A 21,711-nucleotide genomic window follows, 5' to 3' on the forward strand; every position below is an offset into this window, starting at 1 on the left:
AATAACAACTGTTGTGTGTTGTATATGCATATTAGTGGTCCCTCCTTAGCTTGAGTCTGACTATACTTTCCTCCCGGCTTTGCTCCCTTCTCCTGCAGACTCCTCCAGGACCTGTTCCCCAGGTCGGTAGAGCTGTATGACACCGTGGCCAGCAATAGAGAACAGTGGGGCAGGGTCTCTCACAAGCCGGGAAACCATTCTCTGGATTATCTAGATGCAGAGTTTGAGCAGCTACAGGACGAGCAGAATGGATAGGACGGAAAGACAGAGCAGGGAAGGGACGATGAGACCAATGGTAGCCCTCCGGCCCAGCCCTAGGACACAGCAAGACAAACTAACAACTACATCATCAGTAATGTATTTCCTCCCCCTGAAAATACACCTATTTTACAGGTTGTTGTGTGGTGTTGTTGCTGATACAGAAATGTAAATGATCATTAGAGTGTGTCACATTGCAGCAGGTATAGAGCAACACAATGCAGATAGCAGGGGGAGGCAGAAAAGGATTGATTGCACATCATTGTAGAAGACAATACTGATGGCTTTGATCTCATTTTTCAAATGATTTTTTCCCCCTTTGCCTGGAGTTTCTATCAATGATATTTGAACTTTGTGTGAATCTTTACAGGCAGGTATAGAGTGTTACCAGGTCAAAACATGTACATTATAAGCAGAATGTTAGAAGCTTGCCTTACTTTGTCTAAGTTGCCTTCAATGTGAGAAACTGCTGGATTGATAATATATACTTTGTGGTATTGTGTATATAACAATGTTAGTGATTGGACTACATAACACTGTACAACTGTATATTTGTTGATATAAATGTACTAGTTGATAGCGCACAGATTTTTCTTAACATGTAAATGGTTGAATTGGCGTTACCACCACTTTGGGGATTCCCTGTATTGCCTGTAGAACCCCAAACGTTGTTTTCAGGGTTTGGTCTAAATCTGGGACTGATCATCTTACCCTTTGGACATTGCTTTTTGAATGTGTGACAGGTACAAATGGCATAGGGTCTATATGCTTTTTGTTTTTGGAACAGCTATATTCAGTTATTATGTTGATGTACTGTACAGTATGTATGTTTGCATTTTCCTATTTCCAAATAATAGAGATAATTCTGTGAATTCTGAATCTACATGTTAACATCATGCACTGGATATTTACATTTGTTCTTAATTGATAGTTGTGGACAAGTAAAATATTGTTCACACAATGTATTGAGTACGTGTCCTTTCTCAATCCACATCTTCACCTTCTCTCCACATATTTATCTTTAAAAATCTCTAATCTGAAGCATGTTGCTGTTGTTAATGATGAAGATAGTGTTGGGCTACATGTAATAACCAGTAATGGCGGCAGGGGGCGCTACCCCCAACTCCAAACACCACTCCCTTGTTTATTATGGATTGGGGACTCTGGGAAAAGATGGCAGCTTCCTGTCTGTACCTGGGATTTACTTTTCACCAAGGACGGAATCAAAACAGTTGCATGTAGATATCTGCCCAATCGCCTCAAATTCATATATTTGAATACTTTACTAAGATTTACCATGGAGAAGAGTGGAAGCATCGACAGTCTGGGTTCGAAGCAATCCTCGTCAAGGCAGGCCAGCGTTGATTCATTGTCCAGGTGGGGCTCGTTCAACTAGTTCCCTGTGTAGTCGATTGACAGGAGCTTTTATAGTTGTCTAACTACATGCTATCTAAATATGGCGAAAAATTGTCGACAGTGAAGATATTGAATTCTACTAGTGTATTTCAATGAAAGATGTTGAAGTATCAGCTAAACCTTACTGGGAGATTCGGGTTACAAAAGTCGCTATAGCAGGCAGCCCGAGAAGGTAGACAGTTGGCCCAAGATAGCAGCCTTAGTTTATACGACTAACGTTATCTAGTTAGCTAGACATAATGTCAGATTCCACAGCCATCTAGTCTGGGTACAAATAGCCCAGGGGACTGGAAATCAGAGAGGGTCTGTAACATACAGAGTGGATCTATTCTCCAGTCCCCTGGGCTAGGTGCCAGCCATTTAGTTTCTGCTTTAGCGAACACGGCTGTCAAATGAACAAGCAATTTTGGTATGGTATTATTTCTCACTGGTCATTATCCTATAGTACACGTATTCTGCAATTCTGTTGACAGTACGTCCACGTCTCGTTCTGACCGGTCCGCTCACGCTGCCAAGACCCCCTATGCGATGTCTTCTGACAATGTGTCCACCTCAACAGAGTTCTCCCCAGAACTACGGGTTGGTACATGGCTTTTCACCTACAACTTTACACAGATTCAGTTCTACTAATGTAGCAATAGCATCTTAAACATGTCTGCGGTTAACCCTCTCGCTTTTCTCCTAATGATTTCAGGGCAGACCTAAAGCTGCTGCCAAGGTATAGTCTTCCATCCCTCTTCCCTCAAAGATTTGCGTTGGTGTTTAAGTAAAAATAATCAACTTGATTTGTGCTGTTGGCTACTCTGTATGTTTTACCTAAACATTGGATATTGTTTTATATACAGGTGCTCAGGGATTCAAACAAAGAAGAACCACAGTTACTACCAAAGGAAAGTGTGCAAGACATGGGTAGGTCATCTCCCCACCCCCCAGCTATGGGTTATTTTGGGTTTAATGGAATGACCTGCTTAAACTTTTTGTTTGTATTTTCTAACAGCCAAAGACGTCACTTACATCTGTCCTTACATCGGTGCACTGAGGGGGACATTGACTGTCACCAACTATAGATTGTTCTTCAGATGCATGGATAGGGTATGCTTTTCAGCTTTCGATTTGTCTCCATTCCACTCTTCAGGATGTCAAATCAGTGTTCTTATTATTTCCTTTGTCTCCTAGGAACCAGCGTTTGTGCTGGACTTGCCCCTGGGGGTAGTGAGCCGTGTGGAGAAGATAGGAGGTGCATCTAGCCGTGGTGAGGTCTCCTACGGGCTGGTCTGCAAGGTGAGCAGTGACCACCAAAAAAATGTCTGGAACATCCCTTACCTGCTGTTTATACTAATATATAATCTCTTTGTTGCTCTCAAAGAGAACAGGCATTTTTCTTATTTTTCTTATACTTCAGACTCTAATCACTGCATTCTAGTGCTTCTTCTTTCTCTGAGTGTAAATGACAATGGTTACAGTGACCTGTCACTCTGTCTCCTCAGGATATCCGTAATCTGCGGTTTGCACACAAGCAGATGGAGGACTCACTCAGGAAGTCAATTTTTGAGATCCTGATGAAATTTGCCTTTCCTGTTTCCAATGGTTTGGTGAGTGAGTCACTTGGTCTGTTGCCCATGGTCTGCTACTGTGTACTATAAAGGCCCAGGGCCAACTGACTGACTATGTTTTTCCCTCTGTCATCCACAGCCAATCTTTGCCTTTGAGTATGGGCAGGTCTATCCTGAAAATGGCTGGAAAGTGTATGATGCTCAAGCGGAATATAAAAGACAGGTATTTGGAAGATTTCAAAAATCTGAGCTTTAGGTATACGTTGTTTTTAAATGTTTTTATATTCGTATGTGTGTGTAGGGAATACCCAACGAGAGCTGGAGGATAACTAAAGTGAATGATCACTACGAAGTGTGTGACACTTACCCATCAAACCTGGTGGTGCCTGTCAACATACCAGATGAGGAGTTGAAGAGAGTGGCTGCCTTCAGAGCCAAGGGCAGGATACCTGTGAGTTAGCATTTACACTTCACACTGTCCCCACTCTTTAACTGTCTGCGGTACCTCTGTAGTAGTACGCTGATGTAGTACCACGCTGATGTAGTACCTGCGGTCTTGTGTTACTGTCCGTGCCAATGCCTCTGCTGTGGCTCTGCAGGTGCTGTCGTGGATTCACCCAGAGAGCCAGGCCACAGTTACCCGCTGTAGTCAGCCCATGGTCGGGGTCAATGGCAAGCGTAGCAAAGACGATGAGAAGTACCTCCAGGCCATCATGGATGCCAACGCTCAGTCCCACAAGCTGTTCATCTTCGATGCCAGGCCTAGCGTCAATGCTGCCGCCAACAAGGTATGTAGTTAGTAATAATAATCATGTTTTATTTTGCGTCAAAGTGCATTTCCCACACACAGTGCCTATACAGTTCAATGCTCAACCCATAGTGTCGTTTTCTTTGGATTTGATTTTGATCTCCTCTCACTGTAAGTATGAAAACTATTCAGTGTTATTCAAAGAGTATATTCAATTCCAAGAGATGACTACATTCCCTGCGTTCTCCTCAGATGAAAGGGGGTGGCTATGAGAGTGAGGATGCCTATCAGAATGCAGAGCTGGTGTTCTTGGACATCCACAACATCCATGTGATGAGAGAGTCACTGCGCAAGCTGAAGGAGGTGGTCTATCCCAACATCGAGGAGTCCCATTGGCTCTCCAACCTCGAGTCCACTCATTGGCTGGAGCACATCAAGGTGAGGACAGAAGGGAGAGAAAAAAAATCAAGGTTGAGATTATTTGTTGAACCTGTCTGTCTGTTCCCTGTGTAGCTGATCCTGGCTGGGGCGCTGCGTATTGCAGACAAGGTGGAGTCTGGGAAGACTTCAGTGGTAGTTCACTGCAGTGATGGATGGGACCGTACTGCCCAGCTCACCTCCCTGGCCATGCTGATGCTGGACGGACACTACCGCACCATCCGCGGCTTCCAGGTGCTGCTGGAGAAAGAGTGGCTGAGCTTTGGCCACCGCTTCCAGCTAGTAAATAAGCCTTTACTCCCTCTAACAGTGTTGTGTTCCTTATACCAAGCTAAAACACTTGGGACACATTCTCTTGATTATTCATTTACAGTGCCTTGCGAAAGTATTCGGCCCCCTTGAACTTTGCGACCTTTTGCCACATTTCAGGCTTCAAACATAAATATATAAAAATGTATTTTTTTGTGAAGAATCAACAACAAGTGGGACATAATCATGAAGTGCAATGACATTTATTGGATATTTCAAACTTTTTTAACAAATCAAAAACTGAAAAATTGGGCGTGCAAAATTATTCAGCCCCCTTAAGTTAATACTTTGTAGCGCCACCTTTTGCTGCGATTACAGCTGTAAGTCGCTTGGGGTATGTCTCTATCAGTTTTGCACATCGAGAGACTGAAATTCTTTCCCATTCCTCCTTGAAAAACAGCTCGAGCTCAGTGAGGTTGGATGGAGAGCATTTGTGAACAGCAGTTTTCAGTTCTTTCCACAGATTCTCGATTGGATTCAGGTCTGGACTTTGACTTGGCCATTCTAACACCTGGATATGGTTATTTTTGAACCATTCCATTGTAGATTTTGCTTTATGTTTTGGATCATTGTCTTGTTGGAAGACAAATCTCCGTCCCAGTCTCAGGTCTTTTGCAGACTCCATCAGGTTTTCTTCCAGAATGGTCCTGTATTTGGCTCCATCCATCTTCCCATCAATTTTAACCATCTTCCCTGTCCCTGCTGAAGAAAAGCAGGCCCAAACCATGATGCTGCCACCACCATGTTTGACAGTGGGGATGGTGTGTTCAGGGTGATGAGCTGTGTTGCTTTTACGCCAAACATAACGTTTTGCATTGTTGCCAAAAAGTTCAATTTTGGTTTCATCTGACCAGAGCACCTTCTTCCACATGTTTGGTGTGTCTCCCAGGTGGCTTGTGGCAAACTTTAAACAACACTTTTTTATGGATATCTTTAAGAAATGGCTTTCTTCTTGCCACTCTTCCATAAAGGCCAGATTTGTGCAATATACGACTGATTGTTGTCCTATGGACAGAGTCTCCCACCTCAGCTGTAGATCTCTGCAGTTCATCCAGAGTGATCATGGGCCTCTTGGCTGCATCTCTGATCAGTCTTCTCCTTGTATGAGCTGAAAGTTTAGAGGGACGGCCAGGTCTTGGTAGATTTGCAGTGGTCTGATACTCCTTCCATTTCAATATTATCGCTTGCACAGTGCTCCTTGGGATGTTTAAAGCTTGGGAAATCTTTTTGTATCCAAATCCGGCTTTAAACTTCTTCACAACAGTATCTCGGACCTGCCTGGTGTGTTCCTTGTTCTTCATGATGCTCTCTGCGCTTTTGACGGACCTCTGAGACTATCACAGTGCAGGTGCATTTATACGGAGACTTGATTACACACAGGTGGATTGTATTTATCATCATTAGTCATTTAGGTCAACATTGGATCATTCAGAGATCCTCACTGAACTTCTGGAGAGAGTTTGCTGCACTGAAAGTAAAGGGGCTGAATAATTTTGCACGCCCAATTTTTCAGTTTGATTTGTTAAAAAAGTTTGAAATATCCAATAAATGTCGTTCCACTTCATGATTGTGTCCCACTTGTTGTTGATTCTTCACAAAAAAATACAGCTTTATATCTTTATGTTTGAAGCCTGAAATGTGGCAAAAGGTCGCAAAGTTCAAGGGGGCCGAATACTTTAGCAAGGCACTGTACGTTTTGGAAATGCTCGGGACATTCTAATGTGGTAAGAGAAGTTACATTTCCTGACTTTTGGAAATGCTTGGGACATTCTAATGTGGTAAGAGAAGTTAAATTTCCTGACTCACATGGGTCAACCATCGCCATGGCACAGCTTTACCCTTCTTGTGTTTTGTTCAGCCATTACGGTCACTTGACTTTCTGTTCTTCTCAATCCTTCCCCACTCTCCTTCCAGAGGATCGGTCATGGGGATAAGAACCACACAGACGCAGACCGCTCGCCTGTCTTCCTGCAGTTCATTGACTGTGTGTGGCAGATTACCCGACAGGTGAGGGACATCACTGGTAGGGGTTGTTGATGGGTAGTCATGTGACCTGAGCAGAAAAAAATCCAGGCTTAGTAATAAGGTACACATTACACACGGGATATTTACTGATGTACATAATCCCTCCGGATTCTCCTGATCGTATATGGATTATAATTTAACTGTTCCTGTCTAGTTTCCTGCAGCCTTTGAGTTCAACGAGTACTTCCTGGTCACCATCCTGGACCACATGTACAGCTGCCTGTTTGGGACATTCATGTGTAACAGTGAACAGCAAAGGGTGAAGGAGGTGAGAGTGCAGACTATGTTAGGTTTAAACACCACTTGGATGGAGTGCAATTCAGAAAACCTGAAACTAAACTCAATGTTTATTTGACTGTCTCTCATGGATGACATTTCATACACAGTTGTCATAACAGTGCTAATAGGAATATGCTAATGAGTATGTTTTATTTGCTAATGTTAAAACCAACATCTCATACATCTAATTGTTCTGCAGGAGCTGCCTAAGAAGACAGTTTCTCTGTGGGCCTACATCAACAGCCAGCTAGAGGAGTTCACCAACCCTCTTTATGTCAACTATTCCAACCATGTGCTGTTCCCAGTGGTCAGCATGCGTCACCTGGAGCTCTGGGTGGGATACTACATCCGCTGGAACCCTCGCATGAGGCCACAGGTCTGGGCAAACTACCTCACTTTCATAGTAGTAGTAATGATGTTGATAGTAGTAATATTTATGCTATCTTGAATAATTGTCCCCCTGAATGAAATTGAGGAGGGGATCATGGATCTTTCTCTGCCCATTAATATCTCCTACAGCACTGGCCCGATTTCAGGTCTGCGCTCAGGTCTGTTGAACACTGGTCTGACCAATCTGATTCCATGCTTCAAGATTGCTTCGATCATGTGGATTGGGATATGTTCCGCATTGCGTCAAACAACAACATTGACGAATACGCTGATTCGGTGAGCAAGTTTATTAGCAAGTGCATCGGCGATGTCATACCCACAGCAACTATTAAAACATTCCCAAACCGGGCCTCCCGGGTGGCGCAGGGCTCTGTACCTCAGCGCCAGCTGTGCCACCAGAGACTCTGGGTTTTCGCCCAGCCTCTGTCGTAACTGGCTGCGACCGGGAGGTCCGTGGGGCGACGCACAATTGGCCTAGCGTCGTCCGGGTTAGGGAGGGTTTGGCCGGTAGGGATATCCTTGTCTCATCGCGCACCAGCGACTCCTGTGGTCGGGCCGGGCGCAGTGCACTCTAACCAAGGTTGCCAGGTGCACGGTGTTTCCTCCGACACATTGGTGCGGCTGGCTTCCGGGTTGGATGCGCGCTGTGTTAGAAGCAGTGTGGCTTGGTTGGGTAGTGTATCGGAAGACGCATGACTTTCAATCTTTGTCTCTCCCGAGCCCGTACGGGCGTTGTAGCGATGAGACAAGATAGTATCTACTAACGGATACCACGAAATTGGGGAGAAAAAGGGGTAACATTTTTTACAAAATTAAAATAATTCCCAAGCCAGAAACCGTGGATTGATGGAAGCATTCATGCGAAACTGGAGGGGAACGCCTTGCCCCAACAGGTTTTAACCCTCGCAAGGCTGCAGGCCCAGACGGCATCCCCAGCCGCGTCCTCTGATATTCTATCAATCCTTATCCCAGTCTGCTGTTCCCACATGCTTCAAGAGGGCCACCATTGTTTCTGTTCCCAAGAAAGCTACGGTAACTGAGCTAAATGACTACTGCCCCGTAGCACTCACTTCCTTCATCATGAAGTGCTTTGAGAGACTAGCCAAGGACCATATCACCTCCACCCTACCTGACACCCTAGAACCACTCCAATTTGCCTACCGCCCCAATAGGTCCATAGACAACGCAATCCCAACCACACTGCCCTAACCCATCTGGACAAGAGGAATACCTATGTGAGAATGCTGTTCATCGACTACAGCTCAGCATTTAACACCATAGTACCCTCCAAACTCGTCATCAAGCTCGAGACCCTGGGTCTAGACCCCGCCCTTTGCAACAGGGTACTGGACTTCCTGACGGGCCGCCCCCAGGGGGTGTGGGTAGGTAACAACATCTCCACCCCGCTGGTCCTCAACACTGGGGCCCCACAAGGGTGCGTTCTGAGCCCTCTCCTGTACTCCCTGTTCACCCATAACTGCGTGGCCATGCACGCCTCCAACTCAATCATTAAGTTTGCAGACGACACTACAGTGGTAGACTTGATTACCAACAACGACGAGAAGGCCTACATGGAGGAGGTGAGGGCCCTCTGTGTTGGTGTCAGGAAAATAACCTCGCACTCAACGTCAACAAAACAAAGGAGATGATCGTGGACTTCAGGAAGCAGCAGAGGGAGCACCCCCCTATCCACATCGACGGGACAGTAGTGGAGAGGGTAGTACGTTTTAAGTTCCTCGGCGTACACATCATGGACAAACTGAATTGGTCTACCCACACAGACAGCGTGGTGAAGAAGGCGCAGCAGCGCCTCTTCAACCTTAGGAAGGCTGAAGAAATTCAGCTTGTCACCAAAAGCACTCACAAACTTTTACAGATGCACAATCGAGAGCATCTTGTCGGGCTGTATCACTGCCTGGTACGGCAACTGCTCCGCCCACAACCGCAAGGTTCTCCAGAGGGTAGTGAGGTCTGCACAACGCATCACCGGGGGCAAACTACGTGCCCTCCAGGACACCTACACCACCCAATGTCACAGGAAGGCCATAAAGATCTCATCAAGGACAACAACCACCTGAGCCACTTCCTGTTCACCCCACTAGGCTCATCCAGAAGGCGAGGTCAGTACAGGTGCATCAAAGCGGGGACCGAGAGACTGAAAAACAGCTTTTATCTCAAGGCCATCAGAATGTTAAACAGCCAACAGCTGCTGCCAACATACTGACTCAACTCCAGCCACTTTAAGAATGGAAAAATTGATGTAAAAAATATATCACTAGCCACTGTAAACTATGCCACTTTGTTTACATACCCTACATTACTCATCTCATATGTATATACTGTACTCGATACCATCTACTGCATCTTGCCTATGCCGTTCTGTACCATCACTCATTCATATATTTTTATGTACATATTCTTCATCCCTTTACACTTGTGTGTATAAGGTAGTTGTTGTGAAATTGTTAGCTTAGATTACTCCTTGGTTATTACTGCAATGTCGGAACTAGAAGCACAAGCATTTCGCTACACTCGCATTAACATCTGCTAACCATGTGTATGTGACAAATAAAATAAATTTTGATTTGATTTGCCATTAAGATCCGGCATTTACAAAATTACAATGATTGGCCCAAGGCGGGTTCTGTTAGTCACACACGGTATCTCAATTGGCCGGGGGGTGGCTGCATAATTTGTGGGGGACTACATTTTTACTGTTGCGTTGTTAGTATGAGTATAAATGGCAGTTTATATGCTTGTTTTAGCATAGTTATGTTCTAGTGTTGACCACTACTGTTTGTGTACCTTCTTCCCAGGAGCCTGTTCACCAGCGCTACAAGGAGCTGCTGGCCAAGCGGGCGGAGCTTCAGAAGAGGGTGGAGGAGCTACAGCGAGACGTGACCAATCGCTCTGCCTCCTCCACTGAGAGGGCTGGCTCGCCCACCCGCTCCATCACTCCCGTTCAGACCTTTGTTTGACAGGGGGCTTATAGAGTAAGGCTAAGGACTGAGGCCTCACAACGATAAGGTGCCATGCCCATAACTAATAAACTGCACTGCAGGGGACTTGCTGTGTCACACATTCCTGCTTAACATGACACACTCCTGTAGAAAGCAACGCAACCACCAAGTGTCTGTAGAAACCATGTGTTGGCCTTTGGATGTTCCATCTCACTGCTGCTCCAACAGCTGAGGTCGTACAGGGTCAGACCCATAGAAATAGAATAAGAATATGAATTTATATGTCTATGGTCAGAACCCTATGTTGTCTATGCACCAAAAAGACGTGCTGCCTCTGTTTCAGACCACCCATAGACAATAACAGAGGCCTCTAGTGGCCAAAAGGCTGTTTTAGCATGGGCAGCATCATTAAGGGCTTCCACCATGCTTCTGCCATTTTAAAGTAATCAACGTTTTCAAAAGGGTGGGGATTCCTATGGGTTGTAGCCTCAATGGCACTGCCCATGCTGTCACACATGCTATAATGGCACATATATAAAGATGAGTCCTCTATTTATCTCTGAGACCACCTCACTATAGCCATACTATACTTCACTGACCTTTGCTACCAGGGTCAAGAGTACTGTAACATATAATGATCATCAAATAATCCCTCACAAGTATGCTATTGCATATCGGCTTAACTACATCCAGTATTATTACTTTAGAATAAACTAATGCATTAAGTACACTAAATTATTAATAGGATAAAACAAGTAGCTAATATGCTCAATGAATTTCTTCGTTGTGAAAGCAAGGTGGAGAATTGAAAAAGAAAAAATACATGCTATTTAAGCAATTTTCTGTTTATTTCTACTTGACATATTCCAAATAGGTTTTGAGGTCAGAAATGTCTGCAAATGGTTTTAAAGCTGAGAAAATAGTTACTGGATGGACACATATTTTGACCAAATAGGTATGAATGAATGTGGGTGTTCCATCTGATCAGTATGTTGATGTTTTTTTCTAAGCTGTTGAGTTCTTTTTACTAGCAAGTTAACTACATATTATTTCCATTCTCTTAGCCTAGGTTGTGTGTACAGTTTATACCATAGACTTTTAGGTTAATACTGAGCTCTGAGTCTCAGTTATAATTAGGTGATAACTTGAGGGCTTTGGTGATGATGTGTACGTCACGTTGCAGACTGTTTACCCAAAACAGATCAGTAAAATTGACAATGTGCATGACATGGTTTAGTTGAAAGGTCATACCCACAGGTTGTTACTAAATGCTGCATATGTATCGAATAACAAATTCTACAGAAACTAGAAACTGAATGCCACAGATGGCACTAACCATTCCTCCATGGAAAATGTTAAGACTCGCCAACAACATGCATCTCACAGGCACAGTGATGTAGAGCTTTGCACTGTTGTTTAAAATAAATGGTCACAACAGGGTTTTGTCTTTGAACAGTGATCTGATTACTAACCAGAGGAAAAGTAGTGAGGCTCATTCCCCACTAGTGCAATGATGAAGTGGCTTTTTTCATGGCCTCATAAGGGCACATCCTTAATCAATATAAATCCTTAACTGTTTAACTAATATTTATGTGTTAGTAGAATAATTAATTTGGTAAGAATGTTATGGTCAATTTAATTGCGGGCCATTAACTTAGAACAAGCTGACTACCATGGACTGTAACCCATGCCTGTCAACAATACACGTTTGACCGCAATATTTTGATAATTTATTTGTTTTTGTTTAAATGTTAATTTGCAAAATTGGAAATAAAACTATTTCTTGTCCTCATATATTATGATCACCAATATATTGTTAGTAGGTAGGTAGATACAACATGACAAATGACTTTATATTGCCTGTGAACCACAGCATATGGCCCAGCACATCAGCAGTTTATCCAGCCTGGATTTACTTTGCTCTTTGATCCGGGATTGACCCCGGTTGCTGTTGACTTAATTTAATGATAAATAAAAGACCACCCACCACAAATGAAATGTGTGTTGTGAACACAATCTTCAACAGAATTCATAGTACCATTGCATTGCCTAATATTTTCAGAATGACTCTGACAATGTACACAACGGTATGAATATATTGTTCTCTTTTATCCCCAGCCACCTGACAGTGACATTTAATTACATGTAGCAGCTAGCTTTTAGAATTAAAAGATCTAACAGAGTTACTGCATATGTACATTCTAGTTACTTTGTTTCCATATTCCTCTTATCACAGTGATACAAATTGAGGCAGCTTAATGGCACTTAATCGCTGTGTTGTTTTGCACTGTGATTGGCCTCTGTGTTTCAAAATACAAAGTCCCGCGCACTAATGATGTGTCATGATTGGCTTCTCTTTCTTTCTTCTGTCGTTGGCCGCATCCGGTTTGAATGACGACGCTGCGGATACAAAAAAAGAGAAAGGGAAAATAGGAATAGCTAGCTAAGAACAGCGAAAAAACTATTTACATTTGACTCTTGTTTATACATTTTGCGGATGCTAGATCAGTATTTTTGACTACCTATGTCAAGTAACTTATGTTAGCTAGCCAACGGAGAGAGATGATAGATATTTAGCTGTTTATTTAGCATTAGTTTAGCTATTATTGGCTAGCTACAGGCTTAGTTAGCTAACGTTGTCAAACAATTTCCTTGGTAGCTAACACATTGTCTGGGTGACTAGCTATTTCACTCTATTTGTTTTTATCTTTGACTTTTTCTTGATCTTGGTGATAATGGCAACATCGGCCCTGTACGCGTGTACGAAGTGTAACCAGCGGTATCCTTTCGAAGAACTGTCGCAGGGACAGCAACTGTGCAAGGTTTGGACTGGAAGTGTTTGGGCGATAGCTAGCTAGTTAACTAGCACCACATTTTGCAATATGAATAGATTACAAAGCAACTGCTACAGGCTCATATGCATTTCGACTGCTCCCTGGATGTTTAATTATAAGGTCTCTGGCCACATTCAGCACTTCTCGCAAGCGATGGCTTTGATGGTAGATTATGTAACAACTAACTATTATCCTTGCAGCCTGTCTGGGACGCAAATGGCCACCTTGTTAGATAATGTCACACGCAGGACGATATAATTTATTCGCGAAATGTTTTTTCTATTCATGCAGTCTGCTGGATGTAGCAGACAAAATAACGTCAGATGAACATTTGGTTAACTAGCTAGCTAGATCTTTTCACATTACGTCTCCCATGACCTGTTCATTTCACATTTGTTTACACTTCATGCGCTTTACAAATAATACAAATTGGATTTATCATCGATGTAGCCACAGCGTCAGTGTCTTTAACCTACCGGCAGCTACGAAATTGAATTCTAGGAGGCACAGTGTAGCATCCCTCTTCGCCCAGTAGTGTAGGCTATATTCCACATAAATTCTTCATGCAATGGCAAAAATCAAGTTGAAATTTGTGGCAAATTATCACATTTTTGTATTCATGCGGGTGCGTTGGAAATGCATATTTCACATTGCCATAATAAGCATACCACACACATACTGGGCAGAAGGCTTGAAAACCTGTGTCTGAATAAAAGGTAAGAACACTATTCCATGCATGGTTAATTGTTGTAAACAAATGCATAACACTAAATAACGCCATACAAAGGGGTTTTGACATTTGGGACAAACCAAACTCGCCAAACTCTGTGATTTAGATTTGAGTGAATTCTTAAAATGTTATGTCCTACATTGTATCTGTTTGCGTTTATTTTTAAGCAAATGGCCTTGAACTGCTTTGTTTTTGTCAACAGGAGTGTCGCATCGCTCATCCCATCGTCAAGTGTACATACTGCAGATCAGAGTTTCAGCAGGAGAGGCGAGTTTGCTCCATCACCTTTACTGTTTATGGTATTGTTATTCCAAAGGCATCACCATGTAATATAGTGATAACATTGGTTCCAGGATGTTGATGCGATTTCTTTTTCACGTTCTCTATTCCAGCAAAACAAACACAATTTGCAAGAAATGTGCCCAGAATGTAAAGCAGTTTGGGACGGTAAGTTTTGACTTTAATTGACGCCTCTGTTATAATTTTACAACATGTATTGACTTCGTTATGGTTATGTTCGCCAAATCTTCTGTTCCCCACTCAGCCTAAACCCTGCCAGTATTGTAACATCATTGCTGCTTTCATTGGAACAAAGTGTCAGCGTTGCACTAACTCAGAGAAGAAGTATGGCCCTCCACAGACCTGTGAGCAGTGCAAACAACAGTGTGCATTTGACCGCAAGGAAGAGGGTAGGAGGAAGGTAGTCACGCACACCCGCTGCATTGATACCCGAACACACTTTGTCCAGCACTCATGGGATTGCGTATTTACCATTTTCCACTGTCCTGTGTGTGTGTTGTCAGGTGGATGGGAAGCTGCTGTGCTGGCTATGCACTCTGTCCTACCGCCGTGTGCTGCAGAAGACCAAGGAGCAAAGGAAAGGCTTCAGCTCCTCCCACTCCAACTCCTCGCTCAATGAGAAGGACCACCACTCCAGGCAGCAGCAGCATCATCAACACCACCAGCAGCACAGACACAGCAGCTCACATAAGTAGGCCATGGTGCCACAGCCCTATCCTCTTAACTGTTAGGCCATTACTTCCTCTGTGATGCGGTTCTTCTGCAGGTCTCTACTCTGTCACAATACTGTATATCTATTGTACTGAACGGGCACTTTTGGAAAGATGTTGTGGTCTCTGAGTAATGATGCATGTGTCAGATATTTGAAGGAACATGTTGAAAAAATCTCTGATAACTTGGTGTTTGTTCTTTATTGTCTTTTTGTAGACTCAGTGGGAGCCTAAGTCCAGAGCTGGAGCAGGGACTGTGGAAGCAGAGGTAAGACTGACCCCCTCCCGTCTTGATTGACTGTTATGACAAGTCTTTTTGCCTAGTTATACAACTTAGTTAAACTATGATATACTCTGGGACACTTTACAGGTCTGATGGAGAGCCTCAGTGGCTAAAGTTGTGTGTTGGTTCTCCCCTCAGCCATAAATCGTCTTCGATCCAGAAGGAGACCCCAAAGAAGAAGCCAAAACTGGATGTGAAGCCATCCAACGGGGACAGGTACGAGAGGAGTTTCAATCACATGTAAGGAGTTACAAGCCAGCTCTAACTTTTGAAGTAAACACGGAAAACATCCAGTAGGTTCCTACTGACACTTTTTTGACCTCCATTGTTCTAACACACATCTCTGTGATAGATGCTATCAAGGTGTGTTGGAGCAGGTAATGGTACAAAGTGGGTCAGTGTGAAAGATCTGAGTTAAGGTACTTTCCTTTTTCTGACAACTTTTCTTCCCTGCTCTCTGTCCTCTCTCCCATCAGTAGTTCCATTACCCAATCTATGGATTCTGGAGGAACGGACAACTTTATTCTGATCAGCCAGCTGAAAGAGGAAGTGATGTCATTAAAGAGAATGCTTCAACAGAGGGATCAGACAATACTGGAGAAGGACCGAAAGGTACACACCTAATTGTATCGTCACAGTAATTCATGCCCCTAAACGACCACTGCTGAGACGGGCTGCTCCCAGGTGGTAATGGTAGGCAACAACACATCTGCCACGCTGTTCCTCAACACGGGGAACCCTCAGAGGTGTGTGCTTAGTCCCCTCCTGTACTTCCTGTTCACCCACGACTGCGTGGCCAAGCATGACTCCAACATCATTAAGTTTGCTGACGACACAACGGTGGTAGGCCTGATCACTGACAATGATGAGACAGCCTATAGGGAGGAGGTCCAAGACCAGGCAGTGTGGTGCCAGGACAACAACCTCTCCCTCAATGTGAGCAAGACAAAGGAGCCAATCGTGGACTACAGGAAAAGGAGGGCCGAACACACCCCCATTCGCATCAACGGGGCTGTAGTGGAGTGGGTCGAGAGCTTCAAATTCCTTGGTGTCCACATCACCAACAAACTATCATGGTACTAATATAGTTGTGAAGAGGGCATGACAAAGCCTATTCCCCCATTTGGCATGGGTCCTCAAAGTTCTACAGCTGCATCATCGAGAGCATCTTGACCCGTTGCATCACTGCCTGGTATGGCAACTGCTTGGCATTTGACCGTAGGGTGCTACAGAGGGTAGTGCGTATGGCCCAGTACATCGCTGGGGCCAAGCTTCCTGCCATCCAGGACCTATATACTAGGCGGTGTCAGAGGAAGGCCTCAATTATCAGACTCCTGCCACCCAAGTCATAGACTGTTGTCTCTGCTACCGCACGGCAAGCGGTACTGGAGCGCCAAGTCTAGGACCAAAAGGCTCCATAACAGCTTATACCCCCAAGCATGACTATTTGCATTGTTTTTACACTGCTGTTACTCACTGTTTATTATCTATGCATAGTCACTTTACCCCTACCTACATGTAGAAATGACCATGACTAACCTGTACCCCCGCACATTGATTCAGTATCCCATTTCATATTGCCTCGTTATTGTTACTTTAGTTGATCTAGTAAATATTTTCTTAACCAACAACGCAGTTAAGAAAATCTAGTTAAGGGTTTGTCAGTAAGCATTTCACAGTAAGGCCTACTACACCTGTTGTGTTCGGCACATGTGACATACGATTTGATTTGACAAACTATCCGTTTTGCTATCTTCAATGTGACTTCTGGTCATGTTGTATTCACCAGATCGTCTCCCTCTTTGTTTTGTACTTCCAGCTCACAGAACTCAAGGCAGACTTCCAGTACCAGGAATCTAACATGAGGGTTAAGATGAACAACATGGAGAAGGTGCACAAAGAGGCCATGGAACAGCAACAGGTAGAGTAAAAATTACCATACAGACATGAAAAAACAAGACATCTTGTGGGCCCCTAGCTAGGTTTCCATCCAATTGGCAACACAGTTTCATGTGAATATTCTAAAATCTGCATAAAAGTAATACGCACAATTTCCCATCCAAGATGTTTCCATCAAATTGACTTGTTGGTCATAAAAGGCAGTGCGTGATGACGTAGTGCACGTAAAAATACCTTTTGTGGTTAAATTCCCATGTACCGAATAAATATACAAGTTAAATGGGTATCCATTGCATTTTTAACTCTACTGATCGTTTTCTCTCAACATTTTGCACTCTATAGTGAATGTGCCCACTCTGGTATTGGCACGTGTACTCTAGCCAACAGCTTGCAGATACAGTGCAGGTATAGCCTACATGATTTGTTATAGACAAAAGAGCAAGATCATTTTTATTTGTCAAATAGTAAGACTCTTGACATTTTATTGGAGAGGAGCATGAAGCTCATCACCGTGCACTTTCACCACCCTGTGACGTTCATCATAACTTATTTCATCGGTAGCCTAATAAACTGCATGCTTTCCTGAGTTGTTGTGGGAGGACCTCATATTGCAACATACCTGTTGCTTCTCAAGCACATGGGATTCAAACAACTTTCCTAACAAGTTAGACACAGTAGGATGAACCATACCTTCAGAAAGTATTCATACCCCTTATTCCACATTGTTGTTACAGCCTGAATTCAAAATGGATTATATATATATATATATTTTTGTGTTATATTCAGACAATGTCAAAGACGATAGACTCACCTTCATGGCATACAGCTTCCCTTCATCGTGACCACTGTTCTTTCTGACCAGAAACACTTTCCCATAGGCTACACAGAGAGGAAAGATTGGGAAAGTTTATCACATTTGATTGTAGCCCCTAACACCCATTCTACCACCCACCACATTTACAATCTTAACTTTTCATTCTAAATGTTCCACACAAAAAAAAAACAGAAATATAGTTATCCAGGTCTCCAATGATACTATGGCGCTATCCCGAGTGGTGCAGTGGTCTAAGGCACTGCATCTCAGTACGAGGCGTCCCTACAGTCCCTAGTTTCGAATCCAGGCTGCATCTCTGCCCAGCTTGGCAAGAGTGGCCAAAAAGGTGTTTAGCATCCCCAGTGGCTCTGCAAGTGTGGAGAGGATATTCTCAGCTGCTGGCCTGCTCTCCACGCATCATCACATGAGCATGAAGCCACAGACTGGCGTAACTCGTTTTTTAATAAGATTTTTTAAAATGTGTATTTCATTCTAAGTAAGTCACAACCTATATGCACAATTTATAGATTCATTATTTAATACAACAATATTTGTCCCTACCAGCCTATTATGTCGCACTCGCAAATGCTTCACAATGTATTATTTTGTAGGCTATAGCCTTGAAATAATATGGCTTTTAAAAATTCATTTTAGTTCCTCCTTAGGCTCCCTGTCTGGCTACTGGCCTATTTAGTGTTTAAATGCTGTTTAATGACATTTAGTCTATTTGAAATGTTAGCTTCTTTTCATGTTTATTCAAATACTTTTCATTAAAATCCACATGGTTTGGTTGCAATACTTACAAACCAATTGGTCTAGGTGGTCACAAAAATAGATGGGTTTTGGTTAAATTGCGATTTGAATGGAGGGAATTTGGAGCGCCAGTTTGTTTTTCTGTGAGCGCGGCGTGGTTTTTAGGGAAAGACCTGGAGCACCGGCGTGGTGCACCACTCAATGAGTGGGATTTCCAACCGCTCAACTCCCCTCACATGCTCTGGTGGGGAACAGAGACTAGTAATTTAATAAAAATGTGATACACATATTGCACACAGTGAGCCCATGTGACTTGTTAAGCACATTTTGCCATAGCAAAAGGGTTGAATACTTTTGACTAAAGACTAAATTTAATCCCTTTTTTAAAATTCAGGCTGTAACACAACAAAGATGTGGAGAAAGTCGAGGGGTGTGAACACTTTCTGAAGGCACTATAATCAAACGCTCCTAGCTTGTGGTAAAGGCTTTCATTAAACATAGATGGTCACATACTCACTTATTTTCTTTTACTACAGGCCAAAAACCGGGAGCTGCTGAAACAAGTGGCCGCCCTCTCAAAGGGCAAGAAGTTTGACAGGACAGGGAGTTCACTGCTGTTACCGTAACGACAAGCCCACCCAACCACGGCTCAGTGGCTTCATTGTTTTAACACTGAAAGCCTGATGCCATTCTACCTTTCCCTCCCTCCTTCCTGTGTTTTCTCAATCATTTTGATCTTTTCAGTTATGTTATTCGTTGGAAAACAAGTGACCATGCTATACATGGAAATCCTCTTTCATGTTGGCATGAAAATAAGGACGCATCCTCAATTTCAACATGTTTTAAATGTTCTAACCCTGAGTTTTACTCTGCCACTGGATGTGATGTGACTGTGGATGAGGAGAGAGCCTCGTTAACACTGCCCGGGTCCAGCAGCATGTTTTGCGCAAGGTGGATACGATTCTGTCAACATCACAGATCCCACTTGATTTTTTACGGATGTCATGCAATTTTATTTATTCAATTACATTTTGTAGCTTTTGGTCTTTTTCTCACCACATACTCAGCGCATTGCCCAGGTTTGGGAAATGTTTTTTCTTCAACAGCAACTTTCTCGTAACATATTAATTATATTTTTCTAAATGGACGTAATTATGGAAGAGAAACTCCTCCTTATTGGAGACCCTTCTCAACTTACTATGTATGCAAATGTCAAAAGGGTCACTGACAACAGCATTGCTGGCCAGTAGCAGAGACCTCTAGACATTAAAGTCCAAAAACCATCAACTCTATGAGAGATTTTTAAACGTTGTTTTGTAGAGACACTTTCAGGCTGCCCTCTTTCTCACTGTGACAGCTGTAGTGCTTTGCTGTTTTTCTGTAGTGGAACGATTTGTAATACTGCATGACTTACTGACATACAAGTTAGCATTGTGGTCTCCTGTACTATAATATAGGGTTTCTCAAATTGGGTTTCACGGGCCCCTTGGGAGGTAATGCATGAGGTCTGCGGCCAGATCTCAAAATAACAGTTTTTGTTTTAAATTTTAAAAGAAAATCATGAGTATTACTAACAGATGAATTATTAAATTAGGTTTGTTGAAGGGATCCGTGGATTAAGTTTAGAGGGTATAATTCAATATTATTCATCTACAGTTTGTTCTTAACTTTGGAATGGCCCTGGGAGGCTCACAGGGGTATTGGTATCCACAGTACTCCACCAGTTATCTATTTTTCAACTCATTACTTCTCCCCCTCTCACCCTAGAAAATGCAGAACATGAATGCACTGTAATTAAAGTTCTCTCTGCCTTGTAGAAAATTGTGTACAATTGCAGGACATTAGCTTGTAGGGTATTAGCTTGTATGCTACTTCTTCTCACTGGAGTTGCATTCTGGTTAAGAGGGGGTCCCTGATGAATTTGGTATGACGAGTCCCCGGCCCCCAAAAGTTGAACCCCTGCTGTAATGTACTTTTTCAGCCTTTAAAAAAAATAATGTGTTTTTTATACGTGTAAAGGTATTACAGGGATCAGCCTATGTATTTAAAATGTGTAACTTGTATCGGTTTTAGTGAGTGTGTGTGTCAGGTAAGGCTGGTTAATTATATAAATACATCTGTAGAATACGCTTTTTAAAGGAACGTACCGTTTCAGCTCTGCACCAAACTGAGCTGGTTTCATACTGTGGCGTACTGATCACTTTTGTACTTTTTCCAAACCCAATGTTTCAAAAATATTAAATCTGGTTAAACATACGTAGTGTTTTTATTTTACTACCATTATCTCAAGGAGTGGCTCTTCTTTACTATTGGGCCTTTGTAGCAATCCTTTATAATAGTGTCAACCCCACACAAACCCCATTCTAGCCTGGATTTTGCGTGTACTTTTTCCTCTTCCACCAGAGCTGGGGTTTTTGTCAACTGCTATTCCATGTTTAACCACTAGGGAGCACTCGTTAATTTGCTTTACTCTATAAGATCTGACACGCTGACTCAAAGGGCTCGTTTGAGTGGTAAGGATGAAGCATCTGACTAGATAAATGCCGGGGGTGGTGCATCTGCGACAGCCGAGCGTCAGACACTGGTATTTCAACAGCAAGGGTCAGATCAACATGGCAATGTTTTCTTTAGAATGTCAGAATAAACATGCCTCTAACCACCATATCACATTCAAACTGAAATCAAATGTGTGTACGTTGCGCAGTCAATTAGTGAGTATCACAATTTGGGTATGTATACATGAATGGCGGCAAAGTTGGTTTCAGTCAAGTCTTAGGTCACGTTTGTATACAGTACCAGTCAAAAGTTTGGACACACTCATTCAAGGGTTTTTCTAGATTTTAAAAATGTTCTACATTGTAGAATAATAAAGACATCAAAACTATGAAATAACATATGGAATTATGTAGTAACCCAAAAAGTGTTAAACAAATCAAAATATATTTGAGAATTTTCAAAGTAGCCACCCTTTGCCTTGATGACAGTTTTCACCCTTGGTATTCTATCAACCAG

General features: G+C 43.0%; 3 protein-coding genes across 12 annotated transcripts in view; all 3 read left to right on the forward strand.

Moving 5' to 3' along the window:
* The window catches only part of LOC110533099 (cGMP-dependent 3',5'-cyclic phosphodiesterase), a 41,394-nt gene extending 40,175 nt beyond the window's left edge, over positions 1-1,219 (forward strand). The window contains exon 29 of the mRNA XM_036990171.1: positions 99-1,219. Coding sequence (XP_036846066.1) covers positions 99-255 — 157 coding nt within the window. The 3' untranslated portion in view covers positions 256-1,219. The remainder of the gene's footprint in view (positions 1-98) is intronic.
* A 172-nt stretch (positions 1,220-1,391) lies between these two features.
* Positions 1,392-12,374, forward strand: LOC110533767 (myotubularin-related protein 2). Of its 3 annotated transcripts, none has more exons than XM_021618274.2 (16): positions 1,392-1,635; positions 2,148-2,253; positions 2,369-2,392; positions 2,520-2,583; positions 2,672-2,766; positions 2,851-2,955; positions 3,162-3,266; positions 3,367-3,450; positions 3,529-3,678; positions 3,827-4,015; positions 4,228-4,413; positions 4,489-4,695; positions 6,637-6,729; positions 6,902-7,015; positions 7,226-7,402; positions 10,233-12,374. In XM_021618274.2, the coding sequence occupies exons 1-16, from the start codon at positions 1,556-1,558 to the stop codon at positions 10,392-10,394; spliced, it is 1,941 nt and encodes a 646-aa protein (XP_021473949.1). In that variant the 5' UTR covers positions 1,392-1,555; the 3' UTR covers positions 10,395-12,374. The 3 variants fall into 3 exon arrangements, with proteins under 3 accessions (XP_021473949.1, XP_036846067.1, XP_021473950.1); XM_036990172.1 differs by having other exon boundaries at positions 4,489-4,647; XM_021618275.2 differs by having other exon boundaries at positions 1,414-1,635; positions 2,120-2,253.
* Positions 12,375-12,730: 356 nt separating this feature from the next.
* On the forward strand, positions 12,731-21,004 carry fam76b (family with sequence similarity 76 member B). 8 transcript variants are annotated; one of them, XM_021618276.2, is made up of 10 exons: positions 12,731-13,198; positions 14,143-14,207; positions 14,333-14,387; positions 14,485-14,640; positions 14,744-14,931; positions 15,168-15,218; positions 15,321-15,473; positions 15,710-15,845; positions 17,053-17,154; positions 19,236-21,004. In XM_021618276.2, exons 1-10 carry the CDS (start codon positions 13,112-13,114, stop codon positions 19,323-19,325), a joined length of 1,083 nt encoding a protein of 360 aa, XP_021473951.2. In that variant the 5' UTR covers positions 12,731-13,111; the 3' UTR covers positions 19,326-21,004. The 8 variants fall into 8 exon arrangements, with proteins under 8 accessions (XP_021473951.2, XP_021473954.2, XP_036846068.1 ...); XM_021618279.2 differs by having other exon boundaries at positions 15,372-15,473; positions 19,236-19,637; XM_036990173.1 differs by having other exon boundaries at positions 15,713-15,845; positions 19,236-19,565.
* The last annotated feature ends 707 nt before the right edge of the window (positions 21,005-21,711 follow it).

The sequence above is a fragment of the Oncorhynchus mykiss genome, chromosome 10 (genome assembly GCF_013265735.2).
Source record: "Oncorhynchus mykiss isolate Arlee chromosome 10, USDA_OmykA_1.1, whole genome shotgun sequence".
NCBI classification, from domain to species: Eukaryota; Metazoa; Chordata; class Actinopteri; order Salmoniformes; family Salmonidae; genus Oncorhynchus; species Oncorhynchus mykiss.